This window comes from Lepisma saccharinum, chromosome 11 (assembly GCF_977018435.1).
Source record: "Lepisma saccharinum chromosome 11, izLepSacc3.1, whole genome shotgun sequence".
Lineage (NCBI taxonomy): Eukaryota > Metazoa > Arthropoda > Insecta > Zygentoma > Lepismatidae > Lepisma > Lepisma saccharinum.
In genome coordinates, this window is record NC_139239.1 from 80,752,874 (window position 1) to 80,776,624 (window position 23,751).

The window sequence follows — 23,751 nt, forward strand, 5'->3', positions numbered from 1 at the left end:
ATAACTTTTTTAAGGCCGATAACTATATTTTCAGTATATATTTTTATAAAGGTATACTTTTGTGGAATTTCTGGATATCTAATGGAAAAAGAAAAAAACTTCTAAAATGTTGCTACTGCTGAAAGTTGTTTGAATTTGCATTTTAAGTTCACTTTATGCATAGATAGGCTAATCGGAACTCAGCCTACAGTTTAAAGTAGGATCAAAGCCACTGTGGCATTTACCCCCACAGGGTATCAAACCCAGGATCCTTGGATTACAAGGCAACAATGTTATCACTATACCATCTGGGGAGGCCCTATTTTGCCAATATGAAGATAAATGAATAAAAGATGTAAGAAGTTCCTCTATTATTTCTGAACAAATGTTGTGGTAGTGTTGTTGGTAGTACCCCTCTCATGCACTGAAACTAATAAAAAAAATTCTGTAGTTCATAGTTTTTACATAGTTTCCGTACAGTTTTTCACTTTATTTTTGCACATATTTAAATTAAACTGCCTTCATTGCATTGTTTTAGTACTTGTTACTGCAAGAGAGAATTGGTCCATCCATAAAAGTGAAGAAATGCAAGTTGTTTAATTTTTAATTATGATAGCAAGAATGAATAATTAATTAATCAAATGAGGAAAGATAAACAAAGAAATACCAATCCCTCATTCAGAATTTGAATTTAGATCGAGCATATTTCAACTAATCGCACAATAAATACCATAGTATTTACACATGTTGACAAAAATGATAATTCCTTTGGGCTGTGTCTTATGGTTGTTCTTATCACTTTCCATCTTTTCTTTTTTCATCCTATTTTCAAATTCAGTCCCATTAGATAACAGTATTTACTTATTTTCTGGTGGTATTTCATCATAATATACTCTATCCCATCTTTCTAACCCTGCCTTTGAGGCTGCTAATATAGCTTGGCAGTTGAAATATTCCACTTAGAGCTTCATGCAAGCCCTCACAAATGACTCAGCAGGGTTACCATCTACATTATACAAAGTGTAACAGTGTGACACACACTTTTTCACTTTGTAAGACATGAAAATTGATGAAAATATTCATCATGCAAACTTTCTTCAGGGGAAACAGCAACTGTTATTGAATAAACATTCAATAATATCCTATTTAGTATGAGAGGAACCCCAGGTTTGGACCTCTGGTACGGTTCCAACGACTGAAGCCTGAATGCCTCTAAGGCTGAAGCCATACCCGGAGCCACGTGACAGTGGGTCCCTGCACTCTGAAAGGCAATTTGAATTGAACTCACTGTTTCCGAATAACAACCCTTTCTCGACTGTTCGAATCCAGGCTTAGCAAAGGTAGAAGGATCATGTCACATCACACAAGTGGTTCCAATATATAATATAAATAATATTACTTCTACCGCAGAACTTTACTATTATTTCTAGTCTTGCAAAATGTGTTTGGCAAGCAATAATAATACAATAAACTGATGCTGAGAGAGGGAGAAAGCCTGACAATTCCAATTCGCCTGAAGTAAAATTAGGTCATTAATTATACATGTAGCTTACTTTAAAACCCTTTTGATATTGATGTTGCTTTCTTTAATGTCTGATACATACCTTTGACTAGTCTTACTATCTACGAACATTAAAACCACAGCTTCTTGATTTCACCTCACTAAAAGTTTCCTACTGTGCCTCGGCATTTGGCTGTGGCTCGAGTTCTAGGACACACCCAGTAAATGCAGTTCCATCACTTAATTTCTTTAACTCACCTATTTTTTTTTATTCCTCCTTTCTTTGTTATTCTACTTATGTCCTTTGAAAAACGTACTAATAAATATTCTCCAATTCTTTCATTTTAGAACAAATTTGAGAACTGCACTTTACTAAATGCATCTACTTAATCTAATTTCAAACTTGAATGTAGATGGCACATGCAAGGAAGGACATCATTCAACTGAATTGTCACTGTGCCTCTCTTTCATGTAGTAACAAGCATTTTTATATTTTTACTGGCATAGAAGCATTCTATGTTTATTGATAGCAGAGCATTGTAGTTTCATAAAATTAGCCTCCTGCATTAATTCTGCATCTTAAAGTAAATTTAATGCACCTAGTTTTGAAACACATCATTGCAAACAGAACTGAAGCATGATCCTGTTCCTACTCATTAATTTGTATTATTTAACCTCATCATTTCTTCTCCTCATTCAATGCGGTGATGTTATATTTTATAATTCACCTAACATGTAGATAAATGAATACATAATTCGCTATTCACTAATGCAATATATACTAGTGTCCTGCACCATGGCTATGCGATCTAAGGTGTCAAGCTACAGGACGTACGCAGGTTCAAGTCACCTGGGAGAGAGCATAAAAACTTTTCTCCTGAGATTTTGTCCTTTGTATGGGACCAGTGGCCACCCACCATCGTAAGGAAATTGGGGAGCTATGAATGAGTTGCGTAGCCCGGTCATGGAAAGCTACAACAATGACTGGGGGTTTGTTGTGCTGACCACACGGCATCCTGTAACTGGTTAGATGATCTACCACCTCCGCAGTAAGGCCAGCAGTCGGTAGGTAGGCCCTGGCCCTCGCAGGTTGTTGCACCATGGTTTATTAATATATTACTATATTCTAGAACTCAAATGTATCATATTGGTGGTCTCTACTTGTGAAAAGAACCATGCAGAAGTTCTGGTTATCAGGTAAATGGAGCAACTCCATGTTTTCAAGAGTTGCCATCAATACTATCTCACAATTTTTCAAACTGATGATTTGCCAAATGTTTGTACATTATATGTCATGCAGGCAGCTTCTGTTCTAGTCTGTGATATACATTACCTCAGTTTTATCCACTTGAACAAGGAAACAAATCGTCATCTATTAACCTATTAATTTGAATGACAGCAAAATTCCAATACCAACAGGACAAATTTTCACAAAGGATTTTTTTCATTATTTCTTTTTTTCTATGTGGTTAACAAAAACTTAACCTTCTAACCTTATGTGCATTGATACATAAAGTAAAATATGAAAAATTCAGTAATTAAAAACATCTGTGTCCTACAGTTTTCTTGGATTTCATGAAATTAAAAAGAACTTTTACACAAGCAATGCATATTGTAGGGGAAGTAAGACCTGGGCTCATCTAATAGGCAGATCTTCGAGTGACATGCTGAGAATGTATCATATTCCTAAAATATTGGTATAGAACTCAAAAATGTATGAGAATTAAATATACAAAATTGAATAAGTGAAATGGGCTCAATAATCTGTGTTTAGCAATATGAGCCACTAGTTTCTACTAGAATGTGTGAATTCTTATAAAATGCATCTCAAATACTCACAGCAGCTATTATACACATGAAAAGAGTCATGAGACAAAAATCTTCATGAGGTACCATTCAAAACTAATAAAGTAGTAATTACCAAAACATCATAGCCCCAATTGACGAAATTATTAGTTTCATATAACACTGTATATGAGAAGAGTGCTTTTTCTGATTTGTTCCAAACCTGTATGAGACTGCAAAATTAAGTTAAGGTGGAAAGATACCCTTAGGTGCTGGTGAACAGACTACAACAAATTACGCAAGACACCTCTATATTATCTGTGAGGAATAGAAATCAAACCCAAGGTGTGTACTCAAAGCTGATAGACTTGCAGTTTCTACAATGCATACTGTACAATGACAGGAAAATCTTGGTGGACTTGGTAAGGCCATTATTCTTTCACAAGACAATTAACGTTGAATCTCTACAACTGAAATATGGTTAAAATTTGTGGTGATCATAAACAAAATCGTTTGGTTTGTGATGGTTGGACTTTCCTCAAACACATCTCTATAGTTTCAAGTGGAAATCAAACTTAAAATACTTGAATTTCAAAGTGATAACCAAGTTTGTTGAAAAAGCCCACTCATACTAGCATCTCTGCATGCCCCATGAGTTAAATTGTTGTTGAAAGACTCTTATTGGCCTACTACAGTAACTCCTTGATCCAAAAGTACATTTAAACACCTGATGCAAAAGTAGTTTGCATTATTTCTTTTTGAAGTCACTGAGAATTTCAAAACATTTCAATTTCTATTTTGCATCCTATTTCTTCCTCTCTAGGTTATCATAATTGATGGTAAGACACACAGGATTTACATCTAGGACTACTTAGTGCTTCTCATGTTCTTTAAAGATGAGATGAATTGTTTATGAACACAGTGTAAATTTTGAGAATGTTTTAAATGTAAAAAATATTTTCATGTGGTACATTAATATTCAGTTCTCCTTCTATTATGTTTAACATATTAATCTTTAAGAATTATTTTTTATACAACATTGAATAACTGATATTTTTCATTTTAATATATAAAAAGTGATATACACCTATCCTCTTCCTTTCGTACATCATATTGTGTACATTATATAATACATGAACAATTCCATTACTGAATAAATTATATGTTTTTTTTTTACTTTGTTTCTCTGCCACTTTTAGCATATCATGAATATGAGGGTGATTGATGAAATGATTAAATTGATGAAACGACACTCATAAAAAGAACACCTATGCCCAAGCCAGGATTCGAACCCAGGACCCCTGGCATCATAGCATGTTGTGATAACCACTCTTCCATGCTCGGCAAAATTCCATTACATTATGAACTGAGATGGCAGCTGGCACATGTTAAAATTTTTCCTCGACTAAATTGAAACTTGATTTGCAGACAGAGCTTATAAAAGTAAAATGTATGTTTCATACTTTTTTCGTCTTCAAACTGACTTGAAACCATTATTTAATATCTTACTATTCATTAATGCAAATATAGATTTAATCTTTCTTGAAAGACACTCTGACAAAATACAAGCTAACGAATAATCATTTTATTATTCGTTATAATATAAAAAATCTTATAGATACTTAACAGTTGAATATTCTCTGATCTTTTATATCATTAGCATCTTTCGTGGTATGAGTGAATATTACAAATACAATAAGTTGGTATTTTCTCTTTCACAGTTGCATAAATGTTTCTCGAAATATGAATTTAACTAAGCACATGTCACATTTCACTGTAGAGCACCTATGATAATTTATGAATGAGGTGGCCTTTCCATGAAATTCATTTCCGATATATATTCAATTGTTATTACATACTTTCCTAACTTAAAGGAAATTAGGAAAAAAATTAAAAAATACCAATTTTGAGAATAATATTACTTAAGAATCATTTTTAAACATTTGCCAGCTTATCTGTTGCATTGAGATACACTTTCACTGCACATAATTTTACCAGGGGTAGTTTCTACACTTATTAAATGCCAATATAACGAAAAATACAAGTATTTCAAAAACAAGATAGATGTCTTTTCAGGTGTACATTTACAAGCAGGCATACTGAACAGAGCACTTTTGCAAGATGATGATAATGAGGAGACAAGATTTTCTTTACCTAAATTATTTAGAACTGTAAATGCAGACTTAGGTCTCCTTGTTACTATTTACTATTCAGCCCTGTTATCATTTGCAACAGGAAACTGAAACAAATTTATAAATAACCTTAGTAAGAATTTTACCTAACTCTTTCCTTCAATTGGAATGATGCAGGGGAAGATGAATGAGTCATAATTAACATACACATGTTGTTGGATCATAGAAGCTCTCTGCTCATTTAAAAAATCCTGTTCATATTTTTAAAAATTCACAAGTACAAAAATTCATGATGCACTCAAACATATCTGTTATATGAAAACAGTAAAGCATCACCAGAGCCATTTCATGGTACTGAAAATAATTCCATATTTAGTCTAGTTCCTCGCAGCTGCTGCTCTCTGGTGGGTCAAAATTTAACTAACATGTGACTTGATGAACAGACAGATATGCACTATAATTTTTGGTGCATATTCTCATTACATTAAAGCCCAAGTCAATTTGCAATTTTTCTCAAAACAAATCCACGCCACTTAGTATTTTTGAAAAGAAACACAATAACAACGAATTGAAAGTAAGCCAATAAGCAATAAACAGTGTAAATTTTGTGAGGAAAAAAAGAGTGCTAGAAGTTGCTGAATCTATCTACTGACTACTACAACAGAAAAAAGTGAGAAACAAAAGTTATACTTAAAGCTTGAATCCATGATCCAACAAACTACTACTATGGTAGAAAAAAATATCATGCAAATAAAACAGAGATAAGAATTAAAAGAGAAGTTTATTGTTGAACATAAAACAGTCCGACAACTAATCACAAATTTAACAGAATCCAACAAAGACAGCTCACAGAAGAAGACTTTAAAATAACAAAACTTTAACAGCACAATTTCTTCAAGTGAGTAACTTGAAATAAATTATAATACTATTGCTTATTACAAAAAGTAATAATAATAATAGTAATAAAAACACAACTGAGGCAGCAACTGTGAGGGAACTGACTAGATGTCACAAAGTGTAAAATACAAAATGAACACAATCAACAAAATAAACAAAAAAATACTTCCAAAAAAGCAGCATTTCAACAAATAACTTCAATAAGGTTCAAACTCGATTCATAACCATGATTTCGTTCAACGGTAGGCCTAATCAACACCACTAACGTGAGTTGTTGATAAAGCACACTATGTAGAAGACAGTTGTACAGTGGTTCATGAAAAAATACTGTTATAAAACTACATAAAATATTCTTGGTGCTTAGATCTAAATTTTTCCATGAGGTATACAACATCGACATGGTCCATGATCCTACGACCAACCAAATACTTTACCTCTTCTTGTCCTTCTTTTGCTGCGATGTGCAAGGCTGTGTACATGTCTTTGGTTGTTTCATCCACGGCAGCACCATGCTGCAACAACAGCATCACAATGTCAACATTTCCAAGCCTGGAAGCAATATGCAATGGTGTTTGTTGCTCCTGAAATTATAAATATAGTTCACGAATAAAATTCTCACACATCTTAAAGCAATTTTATGTAAATTCTTTCACTGCTTTTAGGTTAATAACAGCCCTCATAATAGCAAATAAGGAAATATATCTCCTAGCACATGCACTGTGACATTATCAATTTAGAAATGGATGGTATGAAAATCACAAATATCATTAAAATTGAATAAAATATGTACAATTTCTTTCATTTCCTGAATTTTCATATTCGACATTAAAATCAGTGATGACTGATTTCTATAATCAGCAACATGGTCTCTTCAACAATTTAGTGCTTATTACTTTGTAAATAAAGTTCAATTCTAAGCAGTAGCAGCAATTGGGTGCCAAAATTGACTTTAAGACAGTTGACTTTCTCTTCGTAGACAGGGCTTAGCATTAAGAGGCCATAGTGCAGGGGCAAAAAATTGAAGTAAGTAGAACTGACCCCCTCCCAAATCGCCACCATTCATTCCAAGTGTGAAATTGTCAGTAATAAAACAAATGTACAAGTTCAGTCCCAACAAATATTCTCTCCATAACATGTACTTAAACTTGGCCATAATTAGCCATAAAGTTTTAGTACTCTCCCATTTAGTGAATTATTATTTGGAAAAAGTGATGCATAACATCCATTCTTTATAAAACAAATTCATACTTGGTTCCAAAATTTATGACCCATTAATATTTTTTCTTATCCTCATTTGAGACTTCAAATAAAAGCAAAAGGGTAATATGTTATCAAGTAAATTACTTACCCTAGCTCTAGCATCAACTTGTGCACCATTGCGCAGCAAAATTCTGATAATATCTGTTTGGTTAGCTCTGGCTGCCAAATGAAGAGGTGTTTCACCTCTCACGGTTGGTACATCAGGATTAGCTCCATGTTGGATCAGGTAAATGACTATATTCATGCAACCCATGAAGCTGGCTACATGCAGAGGTGTAAGTCCAGACTGAAATTAAAAATGTGAAAATGACTGAATTATCACAGAAATTATTGAAAATAGCAACCACAAGTTCTTAAAAATATAATATAAAAATATATACACTATACTTTTAATACTCATAACGTGAGTAAGTTGCACATGCCTCAAACACAAGTTATTTTAGATATGAACTTCTCTTTGAAGTACTTTAAAAAATATGTGCAGAATCTAATTTGAAATATAGTTGAGTTTGCAGACTGTCAACAGATATTGTACAATATTACTTACTTGCTCTTCAAAAAATACACATGTGTGAAAACATTGAGCAATTTTAAAAGTTCTAAAGCATAGAGATTTATTAATACTGTAGTGAAAATTAATTGCATGAGATTAAATTATAACATTTTAATTTTAATATTTTGATTACCTCATTTCTGAATCTATGAATATTTAAACACTGATATGATTGATTGATCGATATGATACTTATTCTAATATTTATATCTATGATACAATGGTAATTCTGTCACTTTTTATTCAACAGGTTCTGGGTTTAATCCTCAATGGAGGCACATTAGTTAAGATTGTTTAAGATCGCACTTTAAACTTTAGATCCAGTCTGCTTAGCCTATCTGAGCACAGAGTTGCGTTAAAAAATAAATTTTGACAAACTTTGATTTATATGTACACTGAACAATTCTTAAATTATATATGATCAAATATCAGGAATTGGTATTGATATTGTACAGTGAAACCTCGATTTTATGTTCTTAAAAAAAGAAGCAAACTTAAATGCAGGATAATGTAAAAGTGGGAACATAAAATTGAGATTTCACTGTATTTGTTCAAAGTACTATCTGATCAGTTAGTCTGCACAAATGAGAGTGAAGAAAGTTTCTTACCTCAGTCGTAGCTTCAATAGAGGCACCATGTTTCAGGAGGAGCTCCACAACCTTTATCCTGTTCTTCTTGCAAGCAATGTGCAATGGGGTGAACCCATTCAGTGCACGGGCGTTGGGGTCTGCCTTTCTGTCCAGTAACAACTTGGCCACGCGAACATGGCCGCAATGTGCAGCTACGTGCAAAGCTGTCAGGTAATCAACTGTGACTTCATCTACAGGAGCTTTGTGGTAGAGGAGGATTCTTGCAGCATCAACATGATCACCCTGAGATGCCATATGCAGAGGAGCAAGTCCATTCTGGGAAAAGAAATCAGGAAACATAATTGTAATATATTACTTTCAAGCATCCCAAATTATACGGAAGTGGAATGGTGTGTGCATGCACTCCTCTAAAGCGTTTGTATTTTTGTAATTTACAAACAAAATATTCTTCAGTTAATGATGTCTTATGGAAATCCAAACTGGGTTAATTAATTATCTAAATTTGGAAATTTCATATAATAAAAGTGAACTGTAAATAAAGAAACACTTTCGATAATAAACAATATTCTAGATAATTTGGACTAAAAGTATTTATGTAAACTGATAGTAGTATCAAAATAATAATAATAATAATAATAATAAATGTTAATTATCTTTACATACAACCACAAAATATAAGAGTAACATCAAGTTCATTTAGTATGTCTTCCTTTTAGACAGTTATTTGCACAATGTAGGAAAAATATTTCTCAGCACTAACATAAAATATTTCTGGTCATGTCTTCAAGAAAGGGTTGTAAGTATGAGTAAATCTCGCACATTTTTGTAACAAAAAACATATGCACTCTCAATCAGGCTGTAGATTTTATAAATAAAGACTCAAAAAATATAATCAAAGTTAGAGTGTCATCACACCTACATTTGCTATAATAATATTTCAAACAATCTGGAATATTGTTTTTTCAAGGAAAACAATGCCCACTTCAACATTCTGTTGATCATATTGGTTAACTGTGAGTTCAAGGAAACCAAGTATACATTTTTAATAAGTATGAATCACTTTAAATTTTTGCTTACCTTAGTTTTTGAGCTGATTGGAGCACCTCTTTCTAACAGCATATCCACTACTTGTTCATGACCTGATCTTGCAGCACAATGCAATGGTGTTAGTCCATCTCTGGTTTTTGCTTCAATATTGGCCCCTTTTTCAATAAGTAATGAAACCATGTTGGTTTTGCCCCATTTTGCAGCAACATGCAATGGAGTTATGTTGTGCTGAAGTGAGAAAGAAGCAAGAAATTATTTTTTATTCATAAAAAATCATTTAACACTTCTATAAAACAAAATAATTTTAAGAAAATTAATTCCACATAGCAGTGAATTTATAAAGAATTGAAAGAATTAAACTATATGTAGTTTAATTGTTGATTTACAGATTATAACGCTGTTTTTTTATAATACAGATAAAACTTTGAACCATTGAAACAATGCAACACAAAATATACATATCTATATATTCATAGGCGTAACTTGGCAGGGGCAGGTGGGCACTTGCTCATCCTTCCAAAAAAATTCAGGTTTATTAAAATTTACAACAGTGCTTTTGTTTAACTCTGGGGACCTGAGGAGGAAACTAATAAAGTGACGTTTGTGATTTTGCAAATGTAACAGTTATTTAGCAAAAATCATGGATACTATTTTTATGGGGGTGGAAAACTTTCAATTCTGCTCCCCCCCCCCCCCCCAAGTTAAGTACCCAACTTCTATTCTGCCGCCCTCCCGTTAAGCCCCAAGATCAATTATACCCTCCCAAAGTTAGGTACCAAGCAACGACCATGTCTATATTTCTCCATATTTAAATACAATTAAGACTGGCAATTGCTAATTTCAAGTGAAAATTCACATACCTTAGCTGAGTAGTTGACATCAGCTCCTCTTTGTAATAGTAAATTGGCAATGTTATCATTTCCGTAGTGTGCAGCTATGTGGAGTGGAGTAAATCCACTTTTGGATGTAACATCTGGATTGTGATCATTCTGGAAGTACAAAACAAATATTTGCAGGTACAAAAAAAAACTCATACATTTTTTATCATACAAAGAGATCAGAAAAACATACATTAACAGTTTTTGTACGGTAAGATAAGGTATTAAATGTATTATGTTAGGGTGATCTTTATGAATTGTATTTTTGCATACTGTTGTACTCATGTACAATGGTATGTGCGAAGGAGGGATGTGATAGTTATGTTACTCCATTGGTCCAGATTTGTAAGCGCCCTAAGCATTTTAAGGAATTATGAATATAGAGTTTGGATTATGGGACAATCCCATTTAAATAAGACAGCAGATGGCTCTACTTGACCAAAATTACAACCATTTTAGAAAATATAATCAATCATTAATGTAGCCAAAATACAGTTTAAGAGTTCCTGTTTATATTTAAACCTCATTTTTTCACTTTTTCTTCAAGTTAGGTATTTTCCCTGTCAAGCTGAATTTAGTCAATATTTTGAAAAATGTTTACATCTTGAATTCAGAAGCAACATTGTAGTGGCTTGTACTCAAAACTATTTATTTATACATGTTTCTGAAGAAATGATGACATTTTTAACCCAAGCTATTCTATGTTAAAAAAATATTATCAACCAGGTATTCAAACTATTTAAGAAGGCACACCCCTGCATAAAGTATACACACACATGAAGTTATGAAGATAATTTGTTTTCTTTTCAAATTTGAAATAGCCTAAAGGAAGTTGGAGTAGTGATTGAAAGGTCAACCAATCCTCAATTAAAGCAAAAACAAGCTATCTTTTATTTTATTTTAAAGGTTATAACTATTTACTTGTTTTATTTTCATAAACATACTTTTGTTCCAAACTAATTTATAAAAATCAACAAACTACATAAAACAATTTACAAAAGAGTACTTGCCTGACTAATTAGAATGGTTTCATTTAAGGAATAAATATATACTCTAAAGGACAACTACTGAAAATGAATTTTACAGATAGTAAAATGGTTTGAAAACAAAATAATAAATACATGTTCTTACCTGGAGGAGGAGAGCAGCAGCTTTGCAGTCATCCTTCTTAGCAGCGATGTGCAGTGCTGGAAGGCGAACCTTCCCTCGAGTGTCATTTTCTAGGAGCACTGCAACAACTTTATCATGACCCTGTTGCATAGCCACTGCAAGAGGGGTAAACCCATCCTACAAGAAAAGAAATGTCTGATTTTAGACAGAAAACCAAGCTGTGAAATTGAATTTTAATGCTTTTTTGCATGCAATGATGCTATATTATTATTTATATTTAATACAGAAAAGGTGTTCAAATATGTTACATATCATTGTTGGAAATTACTCTAGTCAAACTATTTACAAACACCTAACTGTGAAAAAAAAATAATTTGGTTCCAAGCAAAACAAAGTACCATTCCCTTGCTTTTTACAAACATGAAATGAAATTACAAGTAACAACAGTAAAAGTTGTCTCTAATAATTAATCTAATATTCATTATATTTTCACCCTGAGATGATGAAAACTTTGAACATAGAGGATTAAAAGTTAACAAGTGGGGATGACAACTTCAGATTAGCTTAATAAGAATTTATACTTTTTCTGTACCTTAACAGACTGTTCCTTGATGATGAATACAATGAATGTGTATATAATTAAAAATTAAAATTACCTCAGTAGCCAAACTTTGATTTGCTCCATTTGCCAACAGAAATCGAACTACATTATCATGATTCTCTTGAGCTGCCATATAAAGTGGTGTAAATCCATTTTGGGATTGGACATTGACTGATGCCCCATGTGACACTAATATTTTTACAACTTCTTCTTGGCCAGCTGCATATAAAAGAAAAATGCAATTAGAAAAATACAGGGCAATATATTAGTGACATCATCAAAAGCACTTTTTCAAATTTTTACTCCCCATTTTGTTCTGGATACTGATTAATAAATATTTATTAATACAAAAACTGGAATTTTTCAAGGTACAAAATAACAGGTGAGACTGAAAATAAACGAAACTTACCCTTCATAACAATATTTTAAGTGCAAGCAGGACGAAATTATTTCCTATGCACACATTCAGAAGAATGTTTCAATGCATAGGAAATCAATACAAGAGAAATTTGGGATATATGAAAAAAATATCTGCAAATAGCAAACTAGGCAAGCAAACAGTCATAATTGAATCTTGAGGTCTTCGAGAGGTATTTATTTCAAAAAGACATAATAACAACCAGTCACCCATTTATATACATGGGGAGGCTTGGGGCTACCAGACAATTTCAGTCTTAACTTTTAGGCCACGTTATATCCGCTGAGAGAATTCTGGTAGTCTGAGTAGTGGCATGCCCATGAATTTCGAAACAGTGAGGTTTACCTATACATTTTTTTGAAGTCAGCCCTCATTTTAAAATCTCTTCCTGCCTTTGATGTTCCTTTTTTGTTTTAATCAATACTGGGCCAAAGGTTATGGCCACAACTAATCCTACCTCCCCTTAGGCATGTCACTTAGTCTGAGGTATTATTTTAAGATGTTGTCGGTCTTGCTTTTCATTATCTTAATAATATTTAATTCAATCTCCTAAAGTATATGTTATATATTGTATAAAATGTATTATTTTTATATTGTAACATTCAATGACATATCTGGTGTTACAGATGAAATGCACTAGTGTGATTTCATGGGTGAAAATAAATGAAATCAAAATAAAATGTTGATTAAAAAAAACTCTGGTGTGAATGGTTGAATTTGTTTCTTCAGCAGCATGCCATCTGTCACTTGTAGAGTACTGAAATGAGGGCTTTTCGCTTGAGTGCTCGATAGTTCACATGGGCAACACTAGATGGCATACAGAATTGATAAGTCTTCCGCTCGAGCAAAAAATGCTTGAATGAGCAAAATACACTCGAAGCCAATTAGTACACGTATTTCCATCATTTGTCCGTGGTAGTGGGCCATTAAATACGGATCGCGAAGTAAAAGATGCAGTGACATTGGAAATTAAGTGAACATGGTCATCATCTCCATGTTAAAATGAAAATGCAGCTTTGAATATCTTACCAATACACACTGATATGTGAGGGCCTCCCCGATGTGGAGTGGTAGCGTCGTCGCCTTGTAATCAAGGGGTCCCGGGTTCGATACCCAGTGGAGGCACGAGTGGTTCGGATCCCACTTTAAACTGTAGGTCCAGTCCCGATTAGCCTTACTGTGCATAAAGTGGACTTAAAACACCAACTCAACTCAACACTGATATGTGAAAATTAAACAGATGATTATGGGCTGAAACTACCTAGGCTGGCATTTTATGTTTCTATGCAGACCATCACAATAAAATGATGTTCGATTGAATGTTATAACTGCATTTAATTATTTCGCAGAATATGATTATCCTTTTCGGTAAATGAACAATGATGTACACGTACTTGTTGTACTGTGATATGGTATTTTTTTTATTGCTTAGGCAGGTCTGTCAATATGTGTATACATTTTACGTTTTGGTCTGTGGATATTGCATACTTATATTTGGTCTAGGAATTAATTCGTGCGCCTGGACAAGAGATGGCGTAACGAGCGTATCGTCCCACAGTTCCATGTAGCCACACATGCATTGAAAACTCCTGTCAGCGTGTATAGGGCAGTTGATTGACGCGTCAACAACAGCATTTTGTAGTCAACTGAACATGGCGCAGTTCGTGCCAGATAAAGTGTTTTTGCAGGGTGTTCTGCTTCATTACTTTAACATGCAGAAAAGTGCTACCGAAAGTCATCATATTTTGGTGGAAGTGTATGGTGACCATGCGCTAGCTGAGGTATTTATGTATTTTGTGTTTGAACTACAGCTTCAATGTGTGCATAACAAACGCACGAATTAATTCCTAGACCTAAATATATACACATTGTATTATGTATACATAATAATATACGGAATTTTTATTTAGAATTGTAATTGCATGGAATGGTTTCCTTTCTTGCATGGGTTTTAGGTTGACAGTGCTGCTTATTAGGCTCTGAAATACAGGATGTTGCTAATCATTCTACTACCAGAGTGAGGTACACTCGAGGGTGGGAGACTCAAACGTGTATGAGCAAGTGAAAGTGATCCCATGCAGCACTCTAGTCACTTGTCACGCTGGTGTGAAATCTTCCTTAGTGCTACAAAATACGCCCTCCCAATAAAACTTGATACCAGGTGTAGTGCAGGTAACAGGTGGTGCAAAAGTCATCATCCTATTTGAACTGACCTTTATTTTGACATCTTGTTGTTTACATCAGTAGTGTTTTGTCAGTTAAATAGAAAATACTATCAAAATTTATTGTGTGCGAAAATGAATAAGTATACCCACAAGAATGTGGAAAAATTGTGACAATATTTTTACGGAAATCTTGACACAACGAGAATTTAGACAACATTTTCCCAATCGTCCAGCGCCTACACCAGTCAGGTCACCCGATTTGACCACTCCAGATTTTTTCCTTTGGGGATATTTGAAGTCATTGGTTTATGTGAATAAGCCAGAGACGTTACAGCAACTAAAGGACAATATTCAGCATGAAATTGAAAACATTTCCCCGTAGATTCTTTCCAACACCATGGAAAATGCAATAAAAAGAGCCCAAATTTGCATCAATTCGAATGGTGGTCATTTATTGGATGTTATCTTTAAAAATTGAGGACATAAAACTTACAAGTATCAATAAAAGTTTAACACAAAAAACTACTTTGTTTAATATAAAACCCAAGCTATAGGCTAAGAAAATCAGGTGATGACTTTTGCACCACCTTGTACATCCCATGTGCCAGACTGGTGCAAGGAAATTGTGTTCAACCAAGTAAGTGCTGTATGCAAGAAGATTCAACAAATGCCTTCTGCTGCTTTAAATGATCATTTGATTGGTCAACATGTACCACGTGACCATACACTACACTGTACACCACTCCAGAATATAGTGCAAATGGTGTAGACACCAAATCAAAGAAATAGATGACTTGGTGTTGCACTTGGTAACCAACTAGACAAGTAAGTGCAAAGAGAGTCAAAAAGTGTAGTGTAGTGGGGCCAATGTTATCTTAGCGGACTAGAAAAGTATGTAGCACCTTCATAATTCGAAGCTTGCGACACCCATAAGCATTTCCAATTCACCATGATTCATATAAGGGGTGTACAAAAAACAAATGGAATCTGCAAATAATCTATGAAATTAACTTGTCTCAGAGTTCAGACACTCAAAACAAACTGAATTCTGATACCTCATTAGCTGACGTAAATATGCACTTCTAAAATCACATTGCTCTTTTGTGTACACTCTGTAGTGTTAAAAAGGACAAAAAAGGTAAGAAAACTAAGAGGAGACTTGTGCAGTTTTCTGTATAAAGAAAATTAATAGTTAACTAACATTTATTACTAATTACAACCTGTTTTTACACTGTATGAACACTTACCAAGGGAGGCAATGTGCAGGGCTGTGTTTCCTTTTTTTGTAGCAGCGTCCACTGTAGCTCCTCGTTTGAGGAGCTCGGTTACAACATTCACATGGCCATCTTTGGACGCTAAGTGGAGTGCATTAAGCCCATTCTGAAATTACAAAAATAAAAGTACATGAACAAGCATGAAAATTACAGTTTTGAACCTATTACATCTATACATAATAATACGTAATATAATGCTTGTGACTGACATGCTGTACCACACTTGGTACTACAATTATAGTCTATGTTTCATAGCATGTGGTGATGTGGGTGCAGGGTGTAAAACCGAAAAAAATTGCAGTATGAAGATGATAACACGGCATTCAACAGTAACAGTTCCGAATGTTTAATGATTTCACTGCAGAAGGATGAACTATTGCAGACCGAATGTTTAATGATTTCACTGGAGAAGGATGAAGTATTGCAGAATTGTAGAAATGATTGAGTAAATTTGAATTATCATTGTTTTAAGTTTGGAAAATTGCAAATTTATTGGCGACAAAAATATGTAAAAAGTACCTTATGCGGTTCCTATCGACAAGACATTTTTAGTTCATAGAAGAAAAAAATATAGCACAATAGTGGAAAGGATTGTGAAAGCAAATTTGAAGCTTTCTGAAAGTACTTAGCACTGTTTGCATTTCCGAAAAGTCTATTTATCGGCGAAAAGAACGATGTGAAAGGTGCCTTATGCAAATATCCCAGTTTCCCATCGACAAGGCATTTCAGATTTCACAAACTACTGCAGACATGAGGCTCGAAGGGATTTTTTCAGACCAGCACCAGCACGATGAGATGTTGAAAGCATTTAGGGCAATTACTGTAATGCTAAGAGCCATAAACCTGTCCCGCCTAACCTAATCACGAAAGTATTTAGAGATGTTATTTGAATAATAAGAGCTCTAAACCTGACTACGAAACCCCTTCGCACTGCACAAATGTGAACTACATGGCAGCAGCAGTCTGTAACCATGGCGACAGAAAACGAATGTAAACACGTAGGAAGTAATTGCTAAAACTCGGAAGTGTATGTTATAAGACATAAATAGAAATTGAACCATGAAAAATGCATGTTCGCCATGATGAAATCAATCGGATCTTGGGGCCTATACAACTATTAAGCCATTTCAGAAATAGCCCCTCCTTTCGAAGGGAGAATTCCTTCCAGAACATTCACGTGAATATTCGTGTGCATCAATATAATCCATCATATGATCTGATCACTCATCCTCATCTTAGCGATTAGTGGAGCAAAGGCGGAGTTTTGTCCGTTCACTTGGGAAGGATGGGTGCTAACCGAAACTAACATTATTCATGCCTTTGCGAAAATCATCATTGGCATTCTACTTGGGAAACAGGTGATCGATCCCCACATCACCTTATCCAAAATAAATGGGATTGTGTTGCTGTCCAGTGTCACTTATAATGAAAGGAATAAATACACTATTATAGCTGGTTGCAAATTTATAAAATACTACATTACTTCTTCATATTAATAGGTATTTCTGTGTTGATGGTAATGCAAGGCAATTAAAAGCACTAGGTAATGAAATCGCAAGAATTTAATTTCTCTACAATGTAATTTGAAACCATGAAAAAAAATCTCTAAGACATTATATCAATACTTAATTGTCTTATCTAAAACTTTAATAATAGATGTGCCCCGTTTTTTACTCTTCTATAAATTCATGAAGAATTCTTGTCAGTCCACTACAATTCCCCGTGCAACAGTGATAAGAGGGGAAAATATTTCTACTTATATGTTCTATATGAACAGAAACTCATTATTATTCTCTAATGCTTTTACTTTTAGATTGTAATTACAGTAATATCAAAAGCTCTACACTCCCGCCCGCTCCAATTGCAGCCTTTAAATCTTCAGCAGTCAACAATAGGAACGAAAGGGGGGAAGTATAGGAAGAAAACCCGAAGTGGCATGGGGAGGAAATTAAGTAAGAGAAACCTTGGAAGTGTTCCACCTCGACCAATGACGCGATGGCTATTTTAGTTTCAGTCTGGCACATCCAGCCTCAGTCTTCTCTGTGCCAAGCATTACTGATACACATACATGTTCCTCGTCTCTTTCTCGCCTTCTGCATCTCGTTCTATCTTCCTATTATCTCTTTATCTCTCTCTCTCTCTCTCTCTCTCTCTCTCTCTCTCTCTCTCTCTTTCTGTCTCTCCTTCTTCTTTTCTTTATTTCATCTCTCTATCTCTTCTCATCTTTGGCTTCTCCCATTTTCTCGTCTTATCTGTCTCCCCTTTCTTTTATGGATTAGAGATATCTTCCTCCCTCTCTCCCTCGTTCTGTCTTCTTCCTCTCTCTTTATCTCTCTCTCTCTCTCTGCTCTCCCCGAGTCCCGGGCTCGTATCGCGGTCTGGTCATGGGTGTTTAGCCAAAAGTGGAAGAAAAGCGAAGCTAAATAAAAACAAAATAAAATCAAGGGGGTGTAGGGGTGACCTTCTGGTAAGGCACCCAAAAGTCAACCAGACTTCCCCGGAGCACACCCTGGCAACTGCTTCTTGCAGGCCAACGAGGCTCTGGCGGCTGAATCCACGGCTATGATAATCCTTTGTGGGTGTCGTGAATAAATATTTGTGATTGTCCTCTCATCCCTTTCATCTTATCACCATTCATAGTTATCTTCGCGATTAGCCAAAAGTGGCAGAAACGCGAAGTAAAATAAATAAATTAATCTTTCTCTCTCTCTTTTCTGCTTGTCATTATACCACCTCCCTCCCTCCCACTCAATCTTGCTTAGTGCATTAATAATCTCAAGCAGTCTGGATTAGCGTGCGTGTGAAGAAGTAATAAACGAGGAACACACTTCGATTATCTCTTCCATGTCACCGGTTCCAAATATAGTTGCGTTACCAAGTTGCAAGTTTAGTTGATTCATGTTACGTAATGTGTGAATTTACTTATTTTCAGCAGGCTTTTCTTTCTCTTTGATACTTCCGACTAGGAGAATGCAATGGATAATAGGACAAAAGTAAACCTCAAGACCTTCGCAGGATTCAACCTAGGACGCCGGTTTCAGAGTGGACTGTGCTAACCACTCCACCGCGCAGTCTGTATATTAGTAATACTGTTTGACTAAACAATGTGAACTGGAAGAGAATGTGAAATGCTAAACATAACTTAAACATTGGAATCCAATTGGAATTTGGGACTACGGCTGTCTCCCTTCCCACGAGTTAGGGTACAATTATAAACGTATTGTACACTAATATGCAAATAAATATACCGGGTATTTCAGAATAATTGAGGGGTTACAAAAATTTATTGCAAATAAACTATTGGACTTTCGTTAATGAAACCAGTCGAGAACGAACGAGGAACTCAAACGTTTTTTTTTTTTGTTTTTTTTACAACTACAAATATTCAATGCACCACGATTGACACGGCACACATTGACACATTGTCTACTTCTTGCCACACTTGCATCAACATGGACCTGTCGAAAGTGTCTATCGCTGCAAAGATACGCTCCCTTAGGGCTGCGATATCACGCGGCATCAGTGGGACCAATAACCTGCCTGTGGTGAAACCCCACAAAAAGAAGTCACACGGTGTAAGTTTCGGTGATCTTGGGGACCGAAATATTGCACAAAACACTGTAAGTGATGTGGGTGATTTGAGTGTCGTCAAGCTCTCAGCTTATCAAAACATACACGCACAAACTATTTGCGCATTCCTCTATCGTTCTGGACTGGGTTCATTAACGTAAGTTCAATAGTTTACTTGCAATAAATTTTTGTAACCCCTTAATTATTTATGAAACACCCGGTATATCTTTTATGAGTGTCCAAGTCAAATGGGGGCAGGTCAAGATATTCTAAGACTAACTATTAATATTGAAGTAATGTACCTAAAATGCATGTGGTTTTTGATTGCCAACATTCAAAAAATAACTTATTGGTGTTGAGGCGAACGTCCATTTGGTTATTTATAAACGTAATTGGTCCCGCACAGTGGCCGTGTGGTTCGTTGTGCCTACCACACGGCACCCCGTAACTGGTTGGATGATCTCCCACTTCTGCTGAAGCATGTGGAAGTGAGGCCGACAGTCGGCCTTGGCCCTCAAGGGCTGTTGCGCCAAGAGTTATTTATTTCTAAACGTAATTGGGAACCATACATTGGGTAGAACAGCGTTAAAATATCCACACTTAACTGCACCAAGTGACAGCCCACTGTTTGGTTACATAATGAATAATGTGTGTGTGGTTCTTACCGTCTTATTTTCCTTCCCTCATCACCTCATATACTATAACGTCAAAATAGCTGTGGTTACTCGTTCGTCATCTTGAAATGCACGTTCAAATGCGATATCAAACATTGAGTTTGTGTTTTAAGTCCACTTTATGCAAAGTAAGGATAATAGGGACTGGACCTACAGTTTAAAGTGGGAACAGAAACCGGGAATCGAACCCGGAACCCCTTGATTACAAGGCGGCGATGCTACCACTGCGCCATCGGGAAGGTAACGCGATATCAAACAGACTCCACGGTTTCTAACTACATAAATTTCTCAATTTCACTTCACTAGCTCTAAATATTTGCTGTTAGAGCTGTCGCAATATTAGTTGGGTTTATATTTTTTGTTTAAAAAAAGGTAAAGTGCTCCCCTGTGCTTAGCACCACGCCATGAAGGCGTATAGGATGTGCGGGGGTAACGCCCCACACTTTCTTGATCCGGTCGTGAGTGGAGGCATCACGTCCCTGACCGCCTTTATCCCCCAGGGTTTCCCCCAGGTACCCATGTCATTCGACGCTGGGCCGGCGCCGGGGCCGCTTCCGTTAGAAAAGTTCCCGGATTTGAACCGGCCGTGGATCGAACCCGGGACCTTTAGCATGGTAGTCAGATGTGTTACCGACTGAGACTTATAAATTATATTGTTCAATAGCTTTAATAATAATAATTTATTTCTTGTAAAAAAAAAAGGGAGAAGACTTTCTTAATGTATATAACCATGTAACTATTCGTTTTCTGCTAACAAATGATTCAGCATTCTTTAACACACTGCTCCACCAAAATAAGCAAATCGTTTAATTTCGTTAACATGTGCGAAATTTAGTGAGGATTTATCCAACATTTTACCTTTGTCCTCAAATATACAGTGGTTCAGGAAGGAGAATTTTAAAATAAATCTCAGACAGAAGATCAAAAAATCACTGACAATCACATTCACTACAAGGACAACACATGTCTTTGACATACAAACACAATGATAGGTAATAGGATACCACTTCAAAATTATTTGAAACATACAAATGAATACTATCACATCTAAGTTTAGCGAAATTGAAGGAATATATAATTATATTTAGATTTTACAAAGAGATTATTAAGTAGTAACCATATGAGTAACTATTTTGAGCCATTCCTAACAAAAGAGCGCTTCAATTTTATCCCGTGAAGGTGTGCCTATAGGTTTATGGTATATGAAAAGATAACTGTAATAACAATTTGAACGAATGATTTCTTGGACGTCCGCAGGATTTCTTTTCCATGAAGGGGCAAGGAAAGTATGGGCGAATCAAAAAGTAGGTTACACCCGAGCCGTGTTCCTGTACTGAGATAAAATAATCACGCTTGGTGGCAACACTGTCCGGAATGTATTCTCCCCACACCCGACGCTACAGCTGGTTTAGTACACGAACTGTATATTCGTTGAGTATGCCAGTAGTCACCGTGTGAGTAGGACGCCGTATTGAGGTGGAGTGCAACATTGAGGTGCGCTCCGTCGTCTGATTTTTGTGGGCATGAAGGCATAATCGGAGTGAAATCCATCGCCAAATTGTCGAGGTGTATGGTGAGAATGCAATGTCACACCCCATAATCAGGAAAGAACGAACGTGAACGGCGAACAGTGTGTCGGGCGGCCTGCAACTGTGAACATTATCGACAAAACGGAGCGTGTGAATGCAATCCTTGCCAAAGGCCACGTGAAAATTAAGAGAGATTGCAAGTGAACTGAACATATCCTACTACGATAGTGGTCTATGCTGATTCATGACCAGTTGGGTGTATCGTAAACTGGGTGCCGCGATTGGTAACCGATGAGCACAAAAGTCAACTCAATTGAAACTGGACGAAATTTTTACACACAAGAAATGGAAAAACTGGTCACACGATTCGAAAAAGTGCTTGGAATAGCTACTTTGGTAACTATGTCGAAAAAAGTTAAATGTTCATACATTTTTGTCCAATAATTATTTTCTTTCTAATTTTTATTTGTTTTATAAAGGGGGAGTGCAACTTACTTTTTGATTTGCTCTAGTATATTTTCCAGAGGGGCAAATCTGATATATATCTCCCCCACCCCACCCTGCCATTAACAGTGTTGTACCATCAAAAAACACTCCTTCAGTTTGAAATTATCACGTTCCTGCACACAATTTATTGTGACTGAAAGGAACTTATATGTTTGAAATATATACTTTTAGGTTGACACTCATTTTCCAGGGAGACCCCCCCTTTCCTCCTCCTCCCTTCCGGACGTTCATGAATGACTTTAATATCAATTACGCCTTTGTTATAAGATAATATGTCTGTTTAATTCCGTTATTTTCTTTTTTAACAATCCATGTTTACCTGTGCATGAGCCTACTCGATACTGTAACATAAATAAATAGTATTGTTGTTTTTGGTAAGGAAGGGAGGATTCTGAATCAACGTACATTTTTATACACATTCAGCACTGAGTTATATCACCATTGCAAACTTAAAATCCTCCAAACAAGTGTTCTCGCTTTTAATGACGTGAATTTTGTTTGATATCTTGGCAAAAACCAAAAGAATAACTCTATGTTGGAATAACAGGGCTTACAATTGTGTATGAATACATCCAATGAGTGAGGAGTCATCGTACCGAGAGTGCAGAACATGTGTTATGAAAACACTCATGAAATTCATATTCATCCGCTGCGAGATATATGTAAGCAAACAAACCATCAAGATGACAGTTACAGCGAATGTTATCAAGACTCTTTTGTGAAACTTCACACGCGCTTTCTAGCAACCCCCTGCGTGCACACTCTGGCGTTCCTGCGAAATACTGGACGCTTCTATTGTTCACGATTATTGAACACAAGATTCAATCAGCATATGGATCTACATTCTTGACGTTGACTGGAAGCATTCTATAAATTAGAGATAAAATATAAAGTGTAAAAGGTTCACTGCTGTCACGTAAACATAATTCTTATGTCAGTTTGAGAAGAAACTTTTCTCTTTTCTACAACATAGAAACGACCATCACGAAAGATAGTACTACACAACACTGGCTTTATGTTGCATATTCAAACATCATATTTGCACACTTTTACTTTTATTAATATAACTGCGTGATCCGAAATCTGAACTACAATGTCAGTTACATATGTATCAGATATTTTCACCGATAAATATATCAGAGATAAAATATTGCCATTCTTTATCAGCTATGGCATTTACATCAGCAATACTCTCTCTTATTCCTTATATACAATCAGTAACTGTAATGAGGAGTTGGAGATTCAGAGAATTACAATAGTTAAATTGGTAACATTATTAAG

At 35.4% G+C, this 23,751-nt stretch overlaps 1 protein-coding gene across 2 annotated transcripts in view; it reads right to left on the reverse strand.

Moving 5' to 3' along the window:
* The window catches only part of LOC145994943 (uncharacterized), a 103,658-nt gene that overhangs the window by 53,095 nt on the left and 26,812 nt on the right, over positions 1-23,751 (reverse strand). For both annotated transcript variants that reach the window (XM_083131457.1, XM_083131458.1), the window contains exons 3-10: positions 16,164-16,296; positions 12,389-12,552; positions 11,754-11,909; positions 10,605-10,733; positions 9,775-9,972; positions 8,716-9,012; positions 7,643-7,840; positions 6,729-6,875 (exon numbers count right to left, since the gene is read on the reverse strand). In XM_083131457.1, the coding sequence (XP_082987583.1) occupies positions 6,729-6,875; positions 7,643-7,840; positions 8,716-9,012; positions 9,775-9,972; positions 10,605-10,733; positions 11,754-11,909; positions 12,389-12,552; positions 16,164-16,296 (1,422 nt within the window). The remainder of the gene's footprint in view (positions 1-6,728; positions 6,876-7,642; positions 7,841-8,715; positions 9,013-9,774; positions 9,973-10,604; positions 10,734-11,753; positions 11,910-12,388; positions 12,553-16,163; positions 16,297-23,751) is intronic.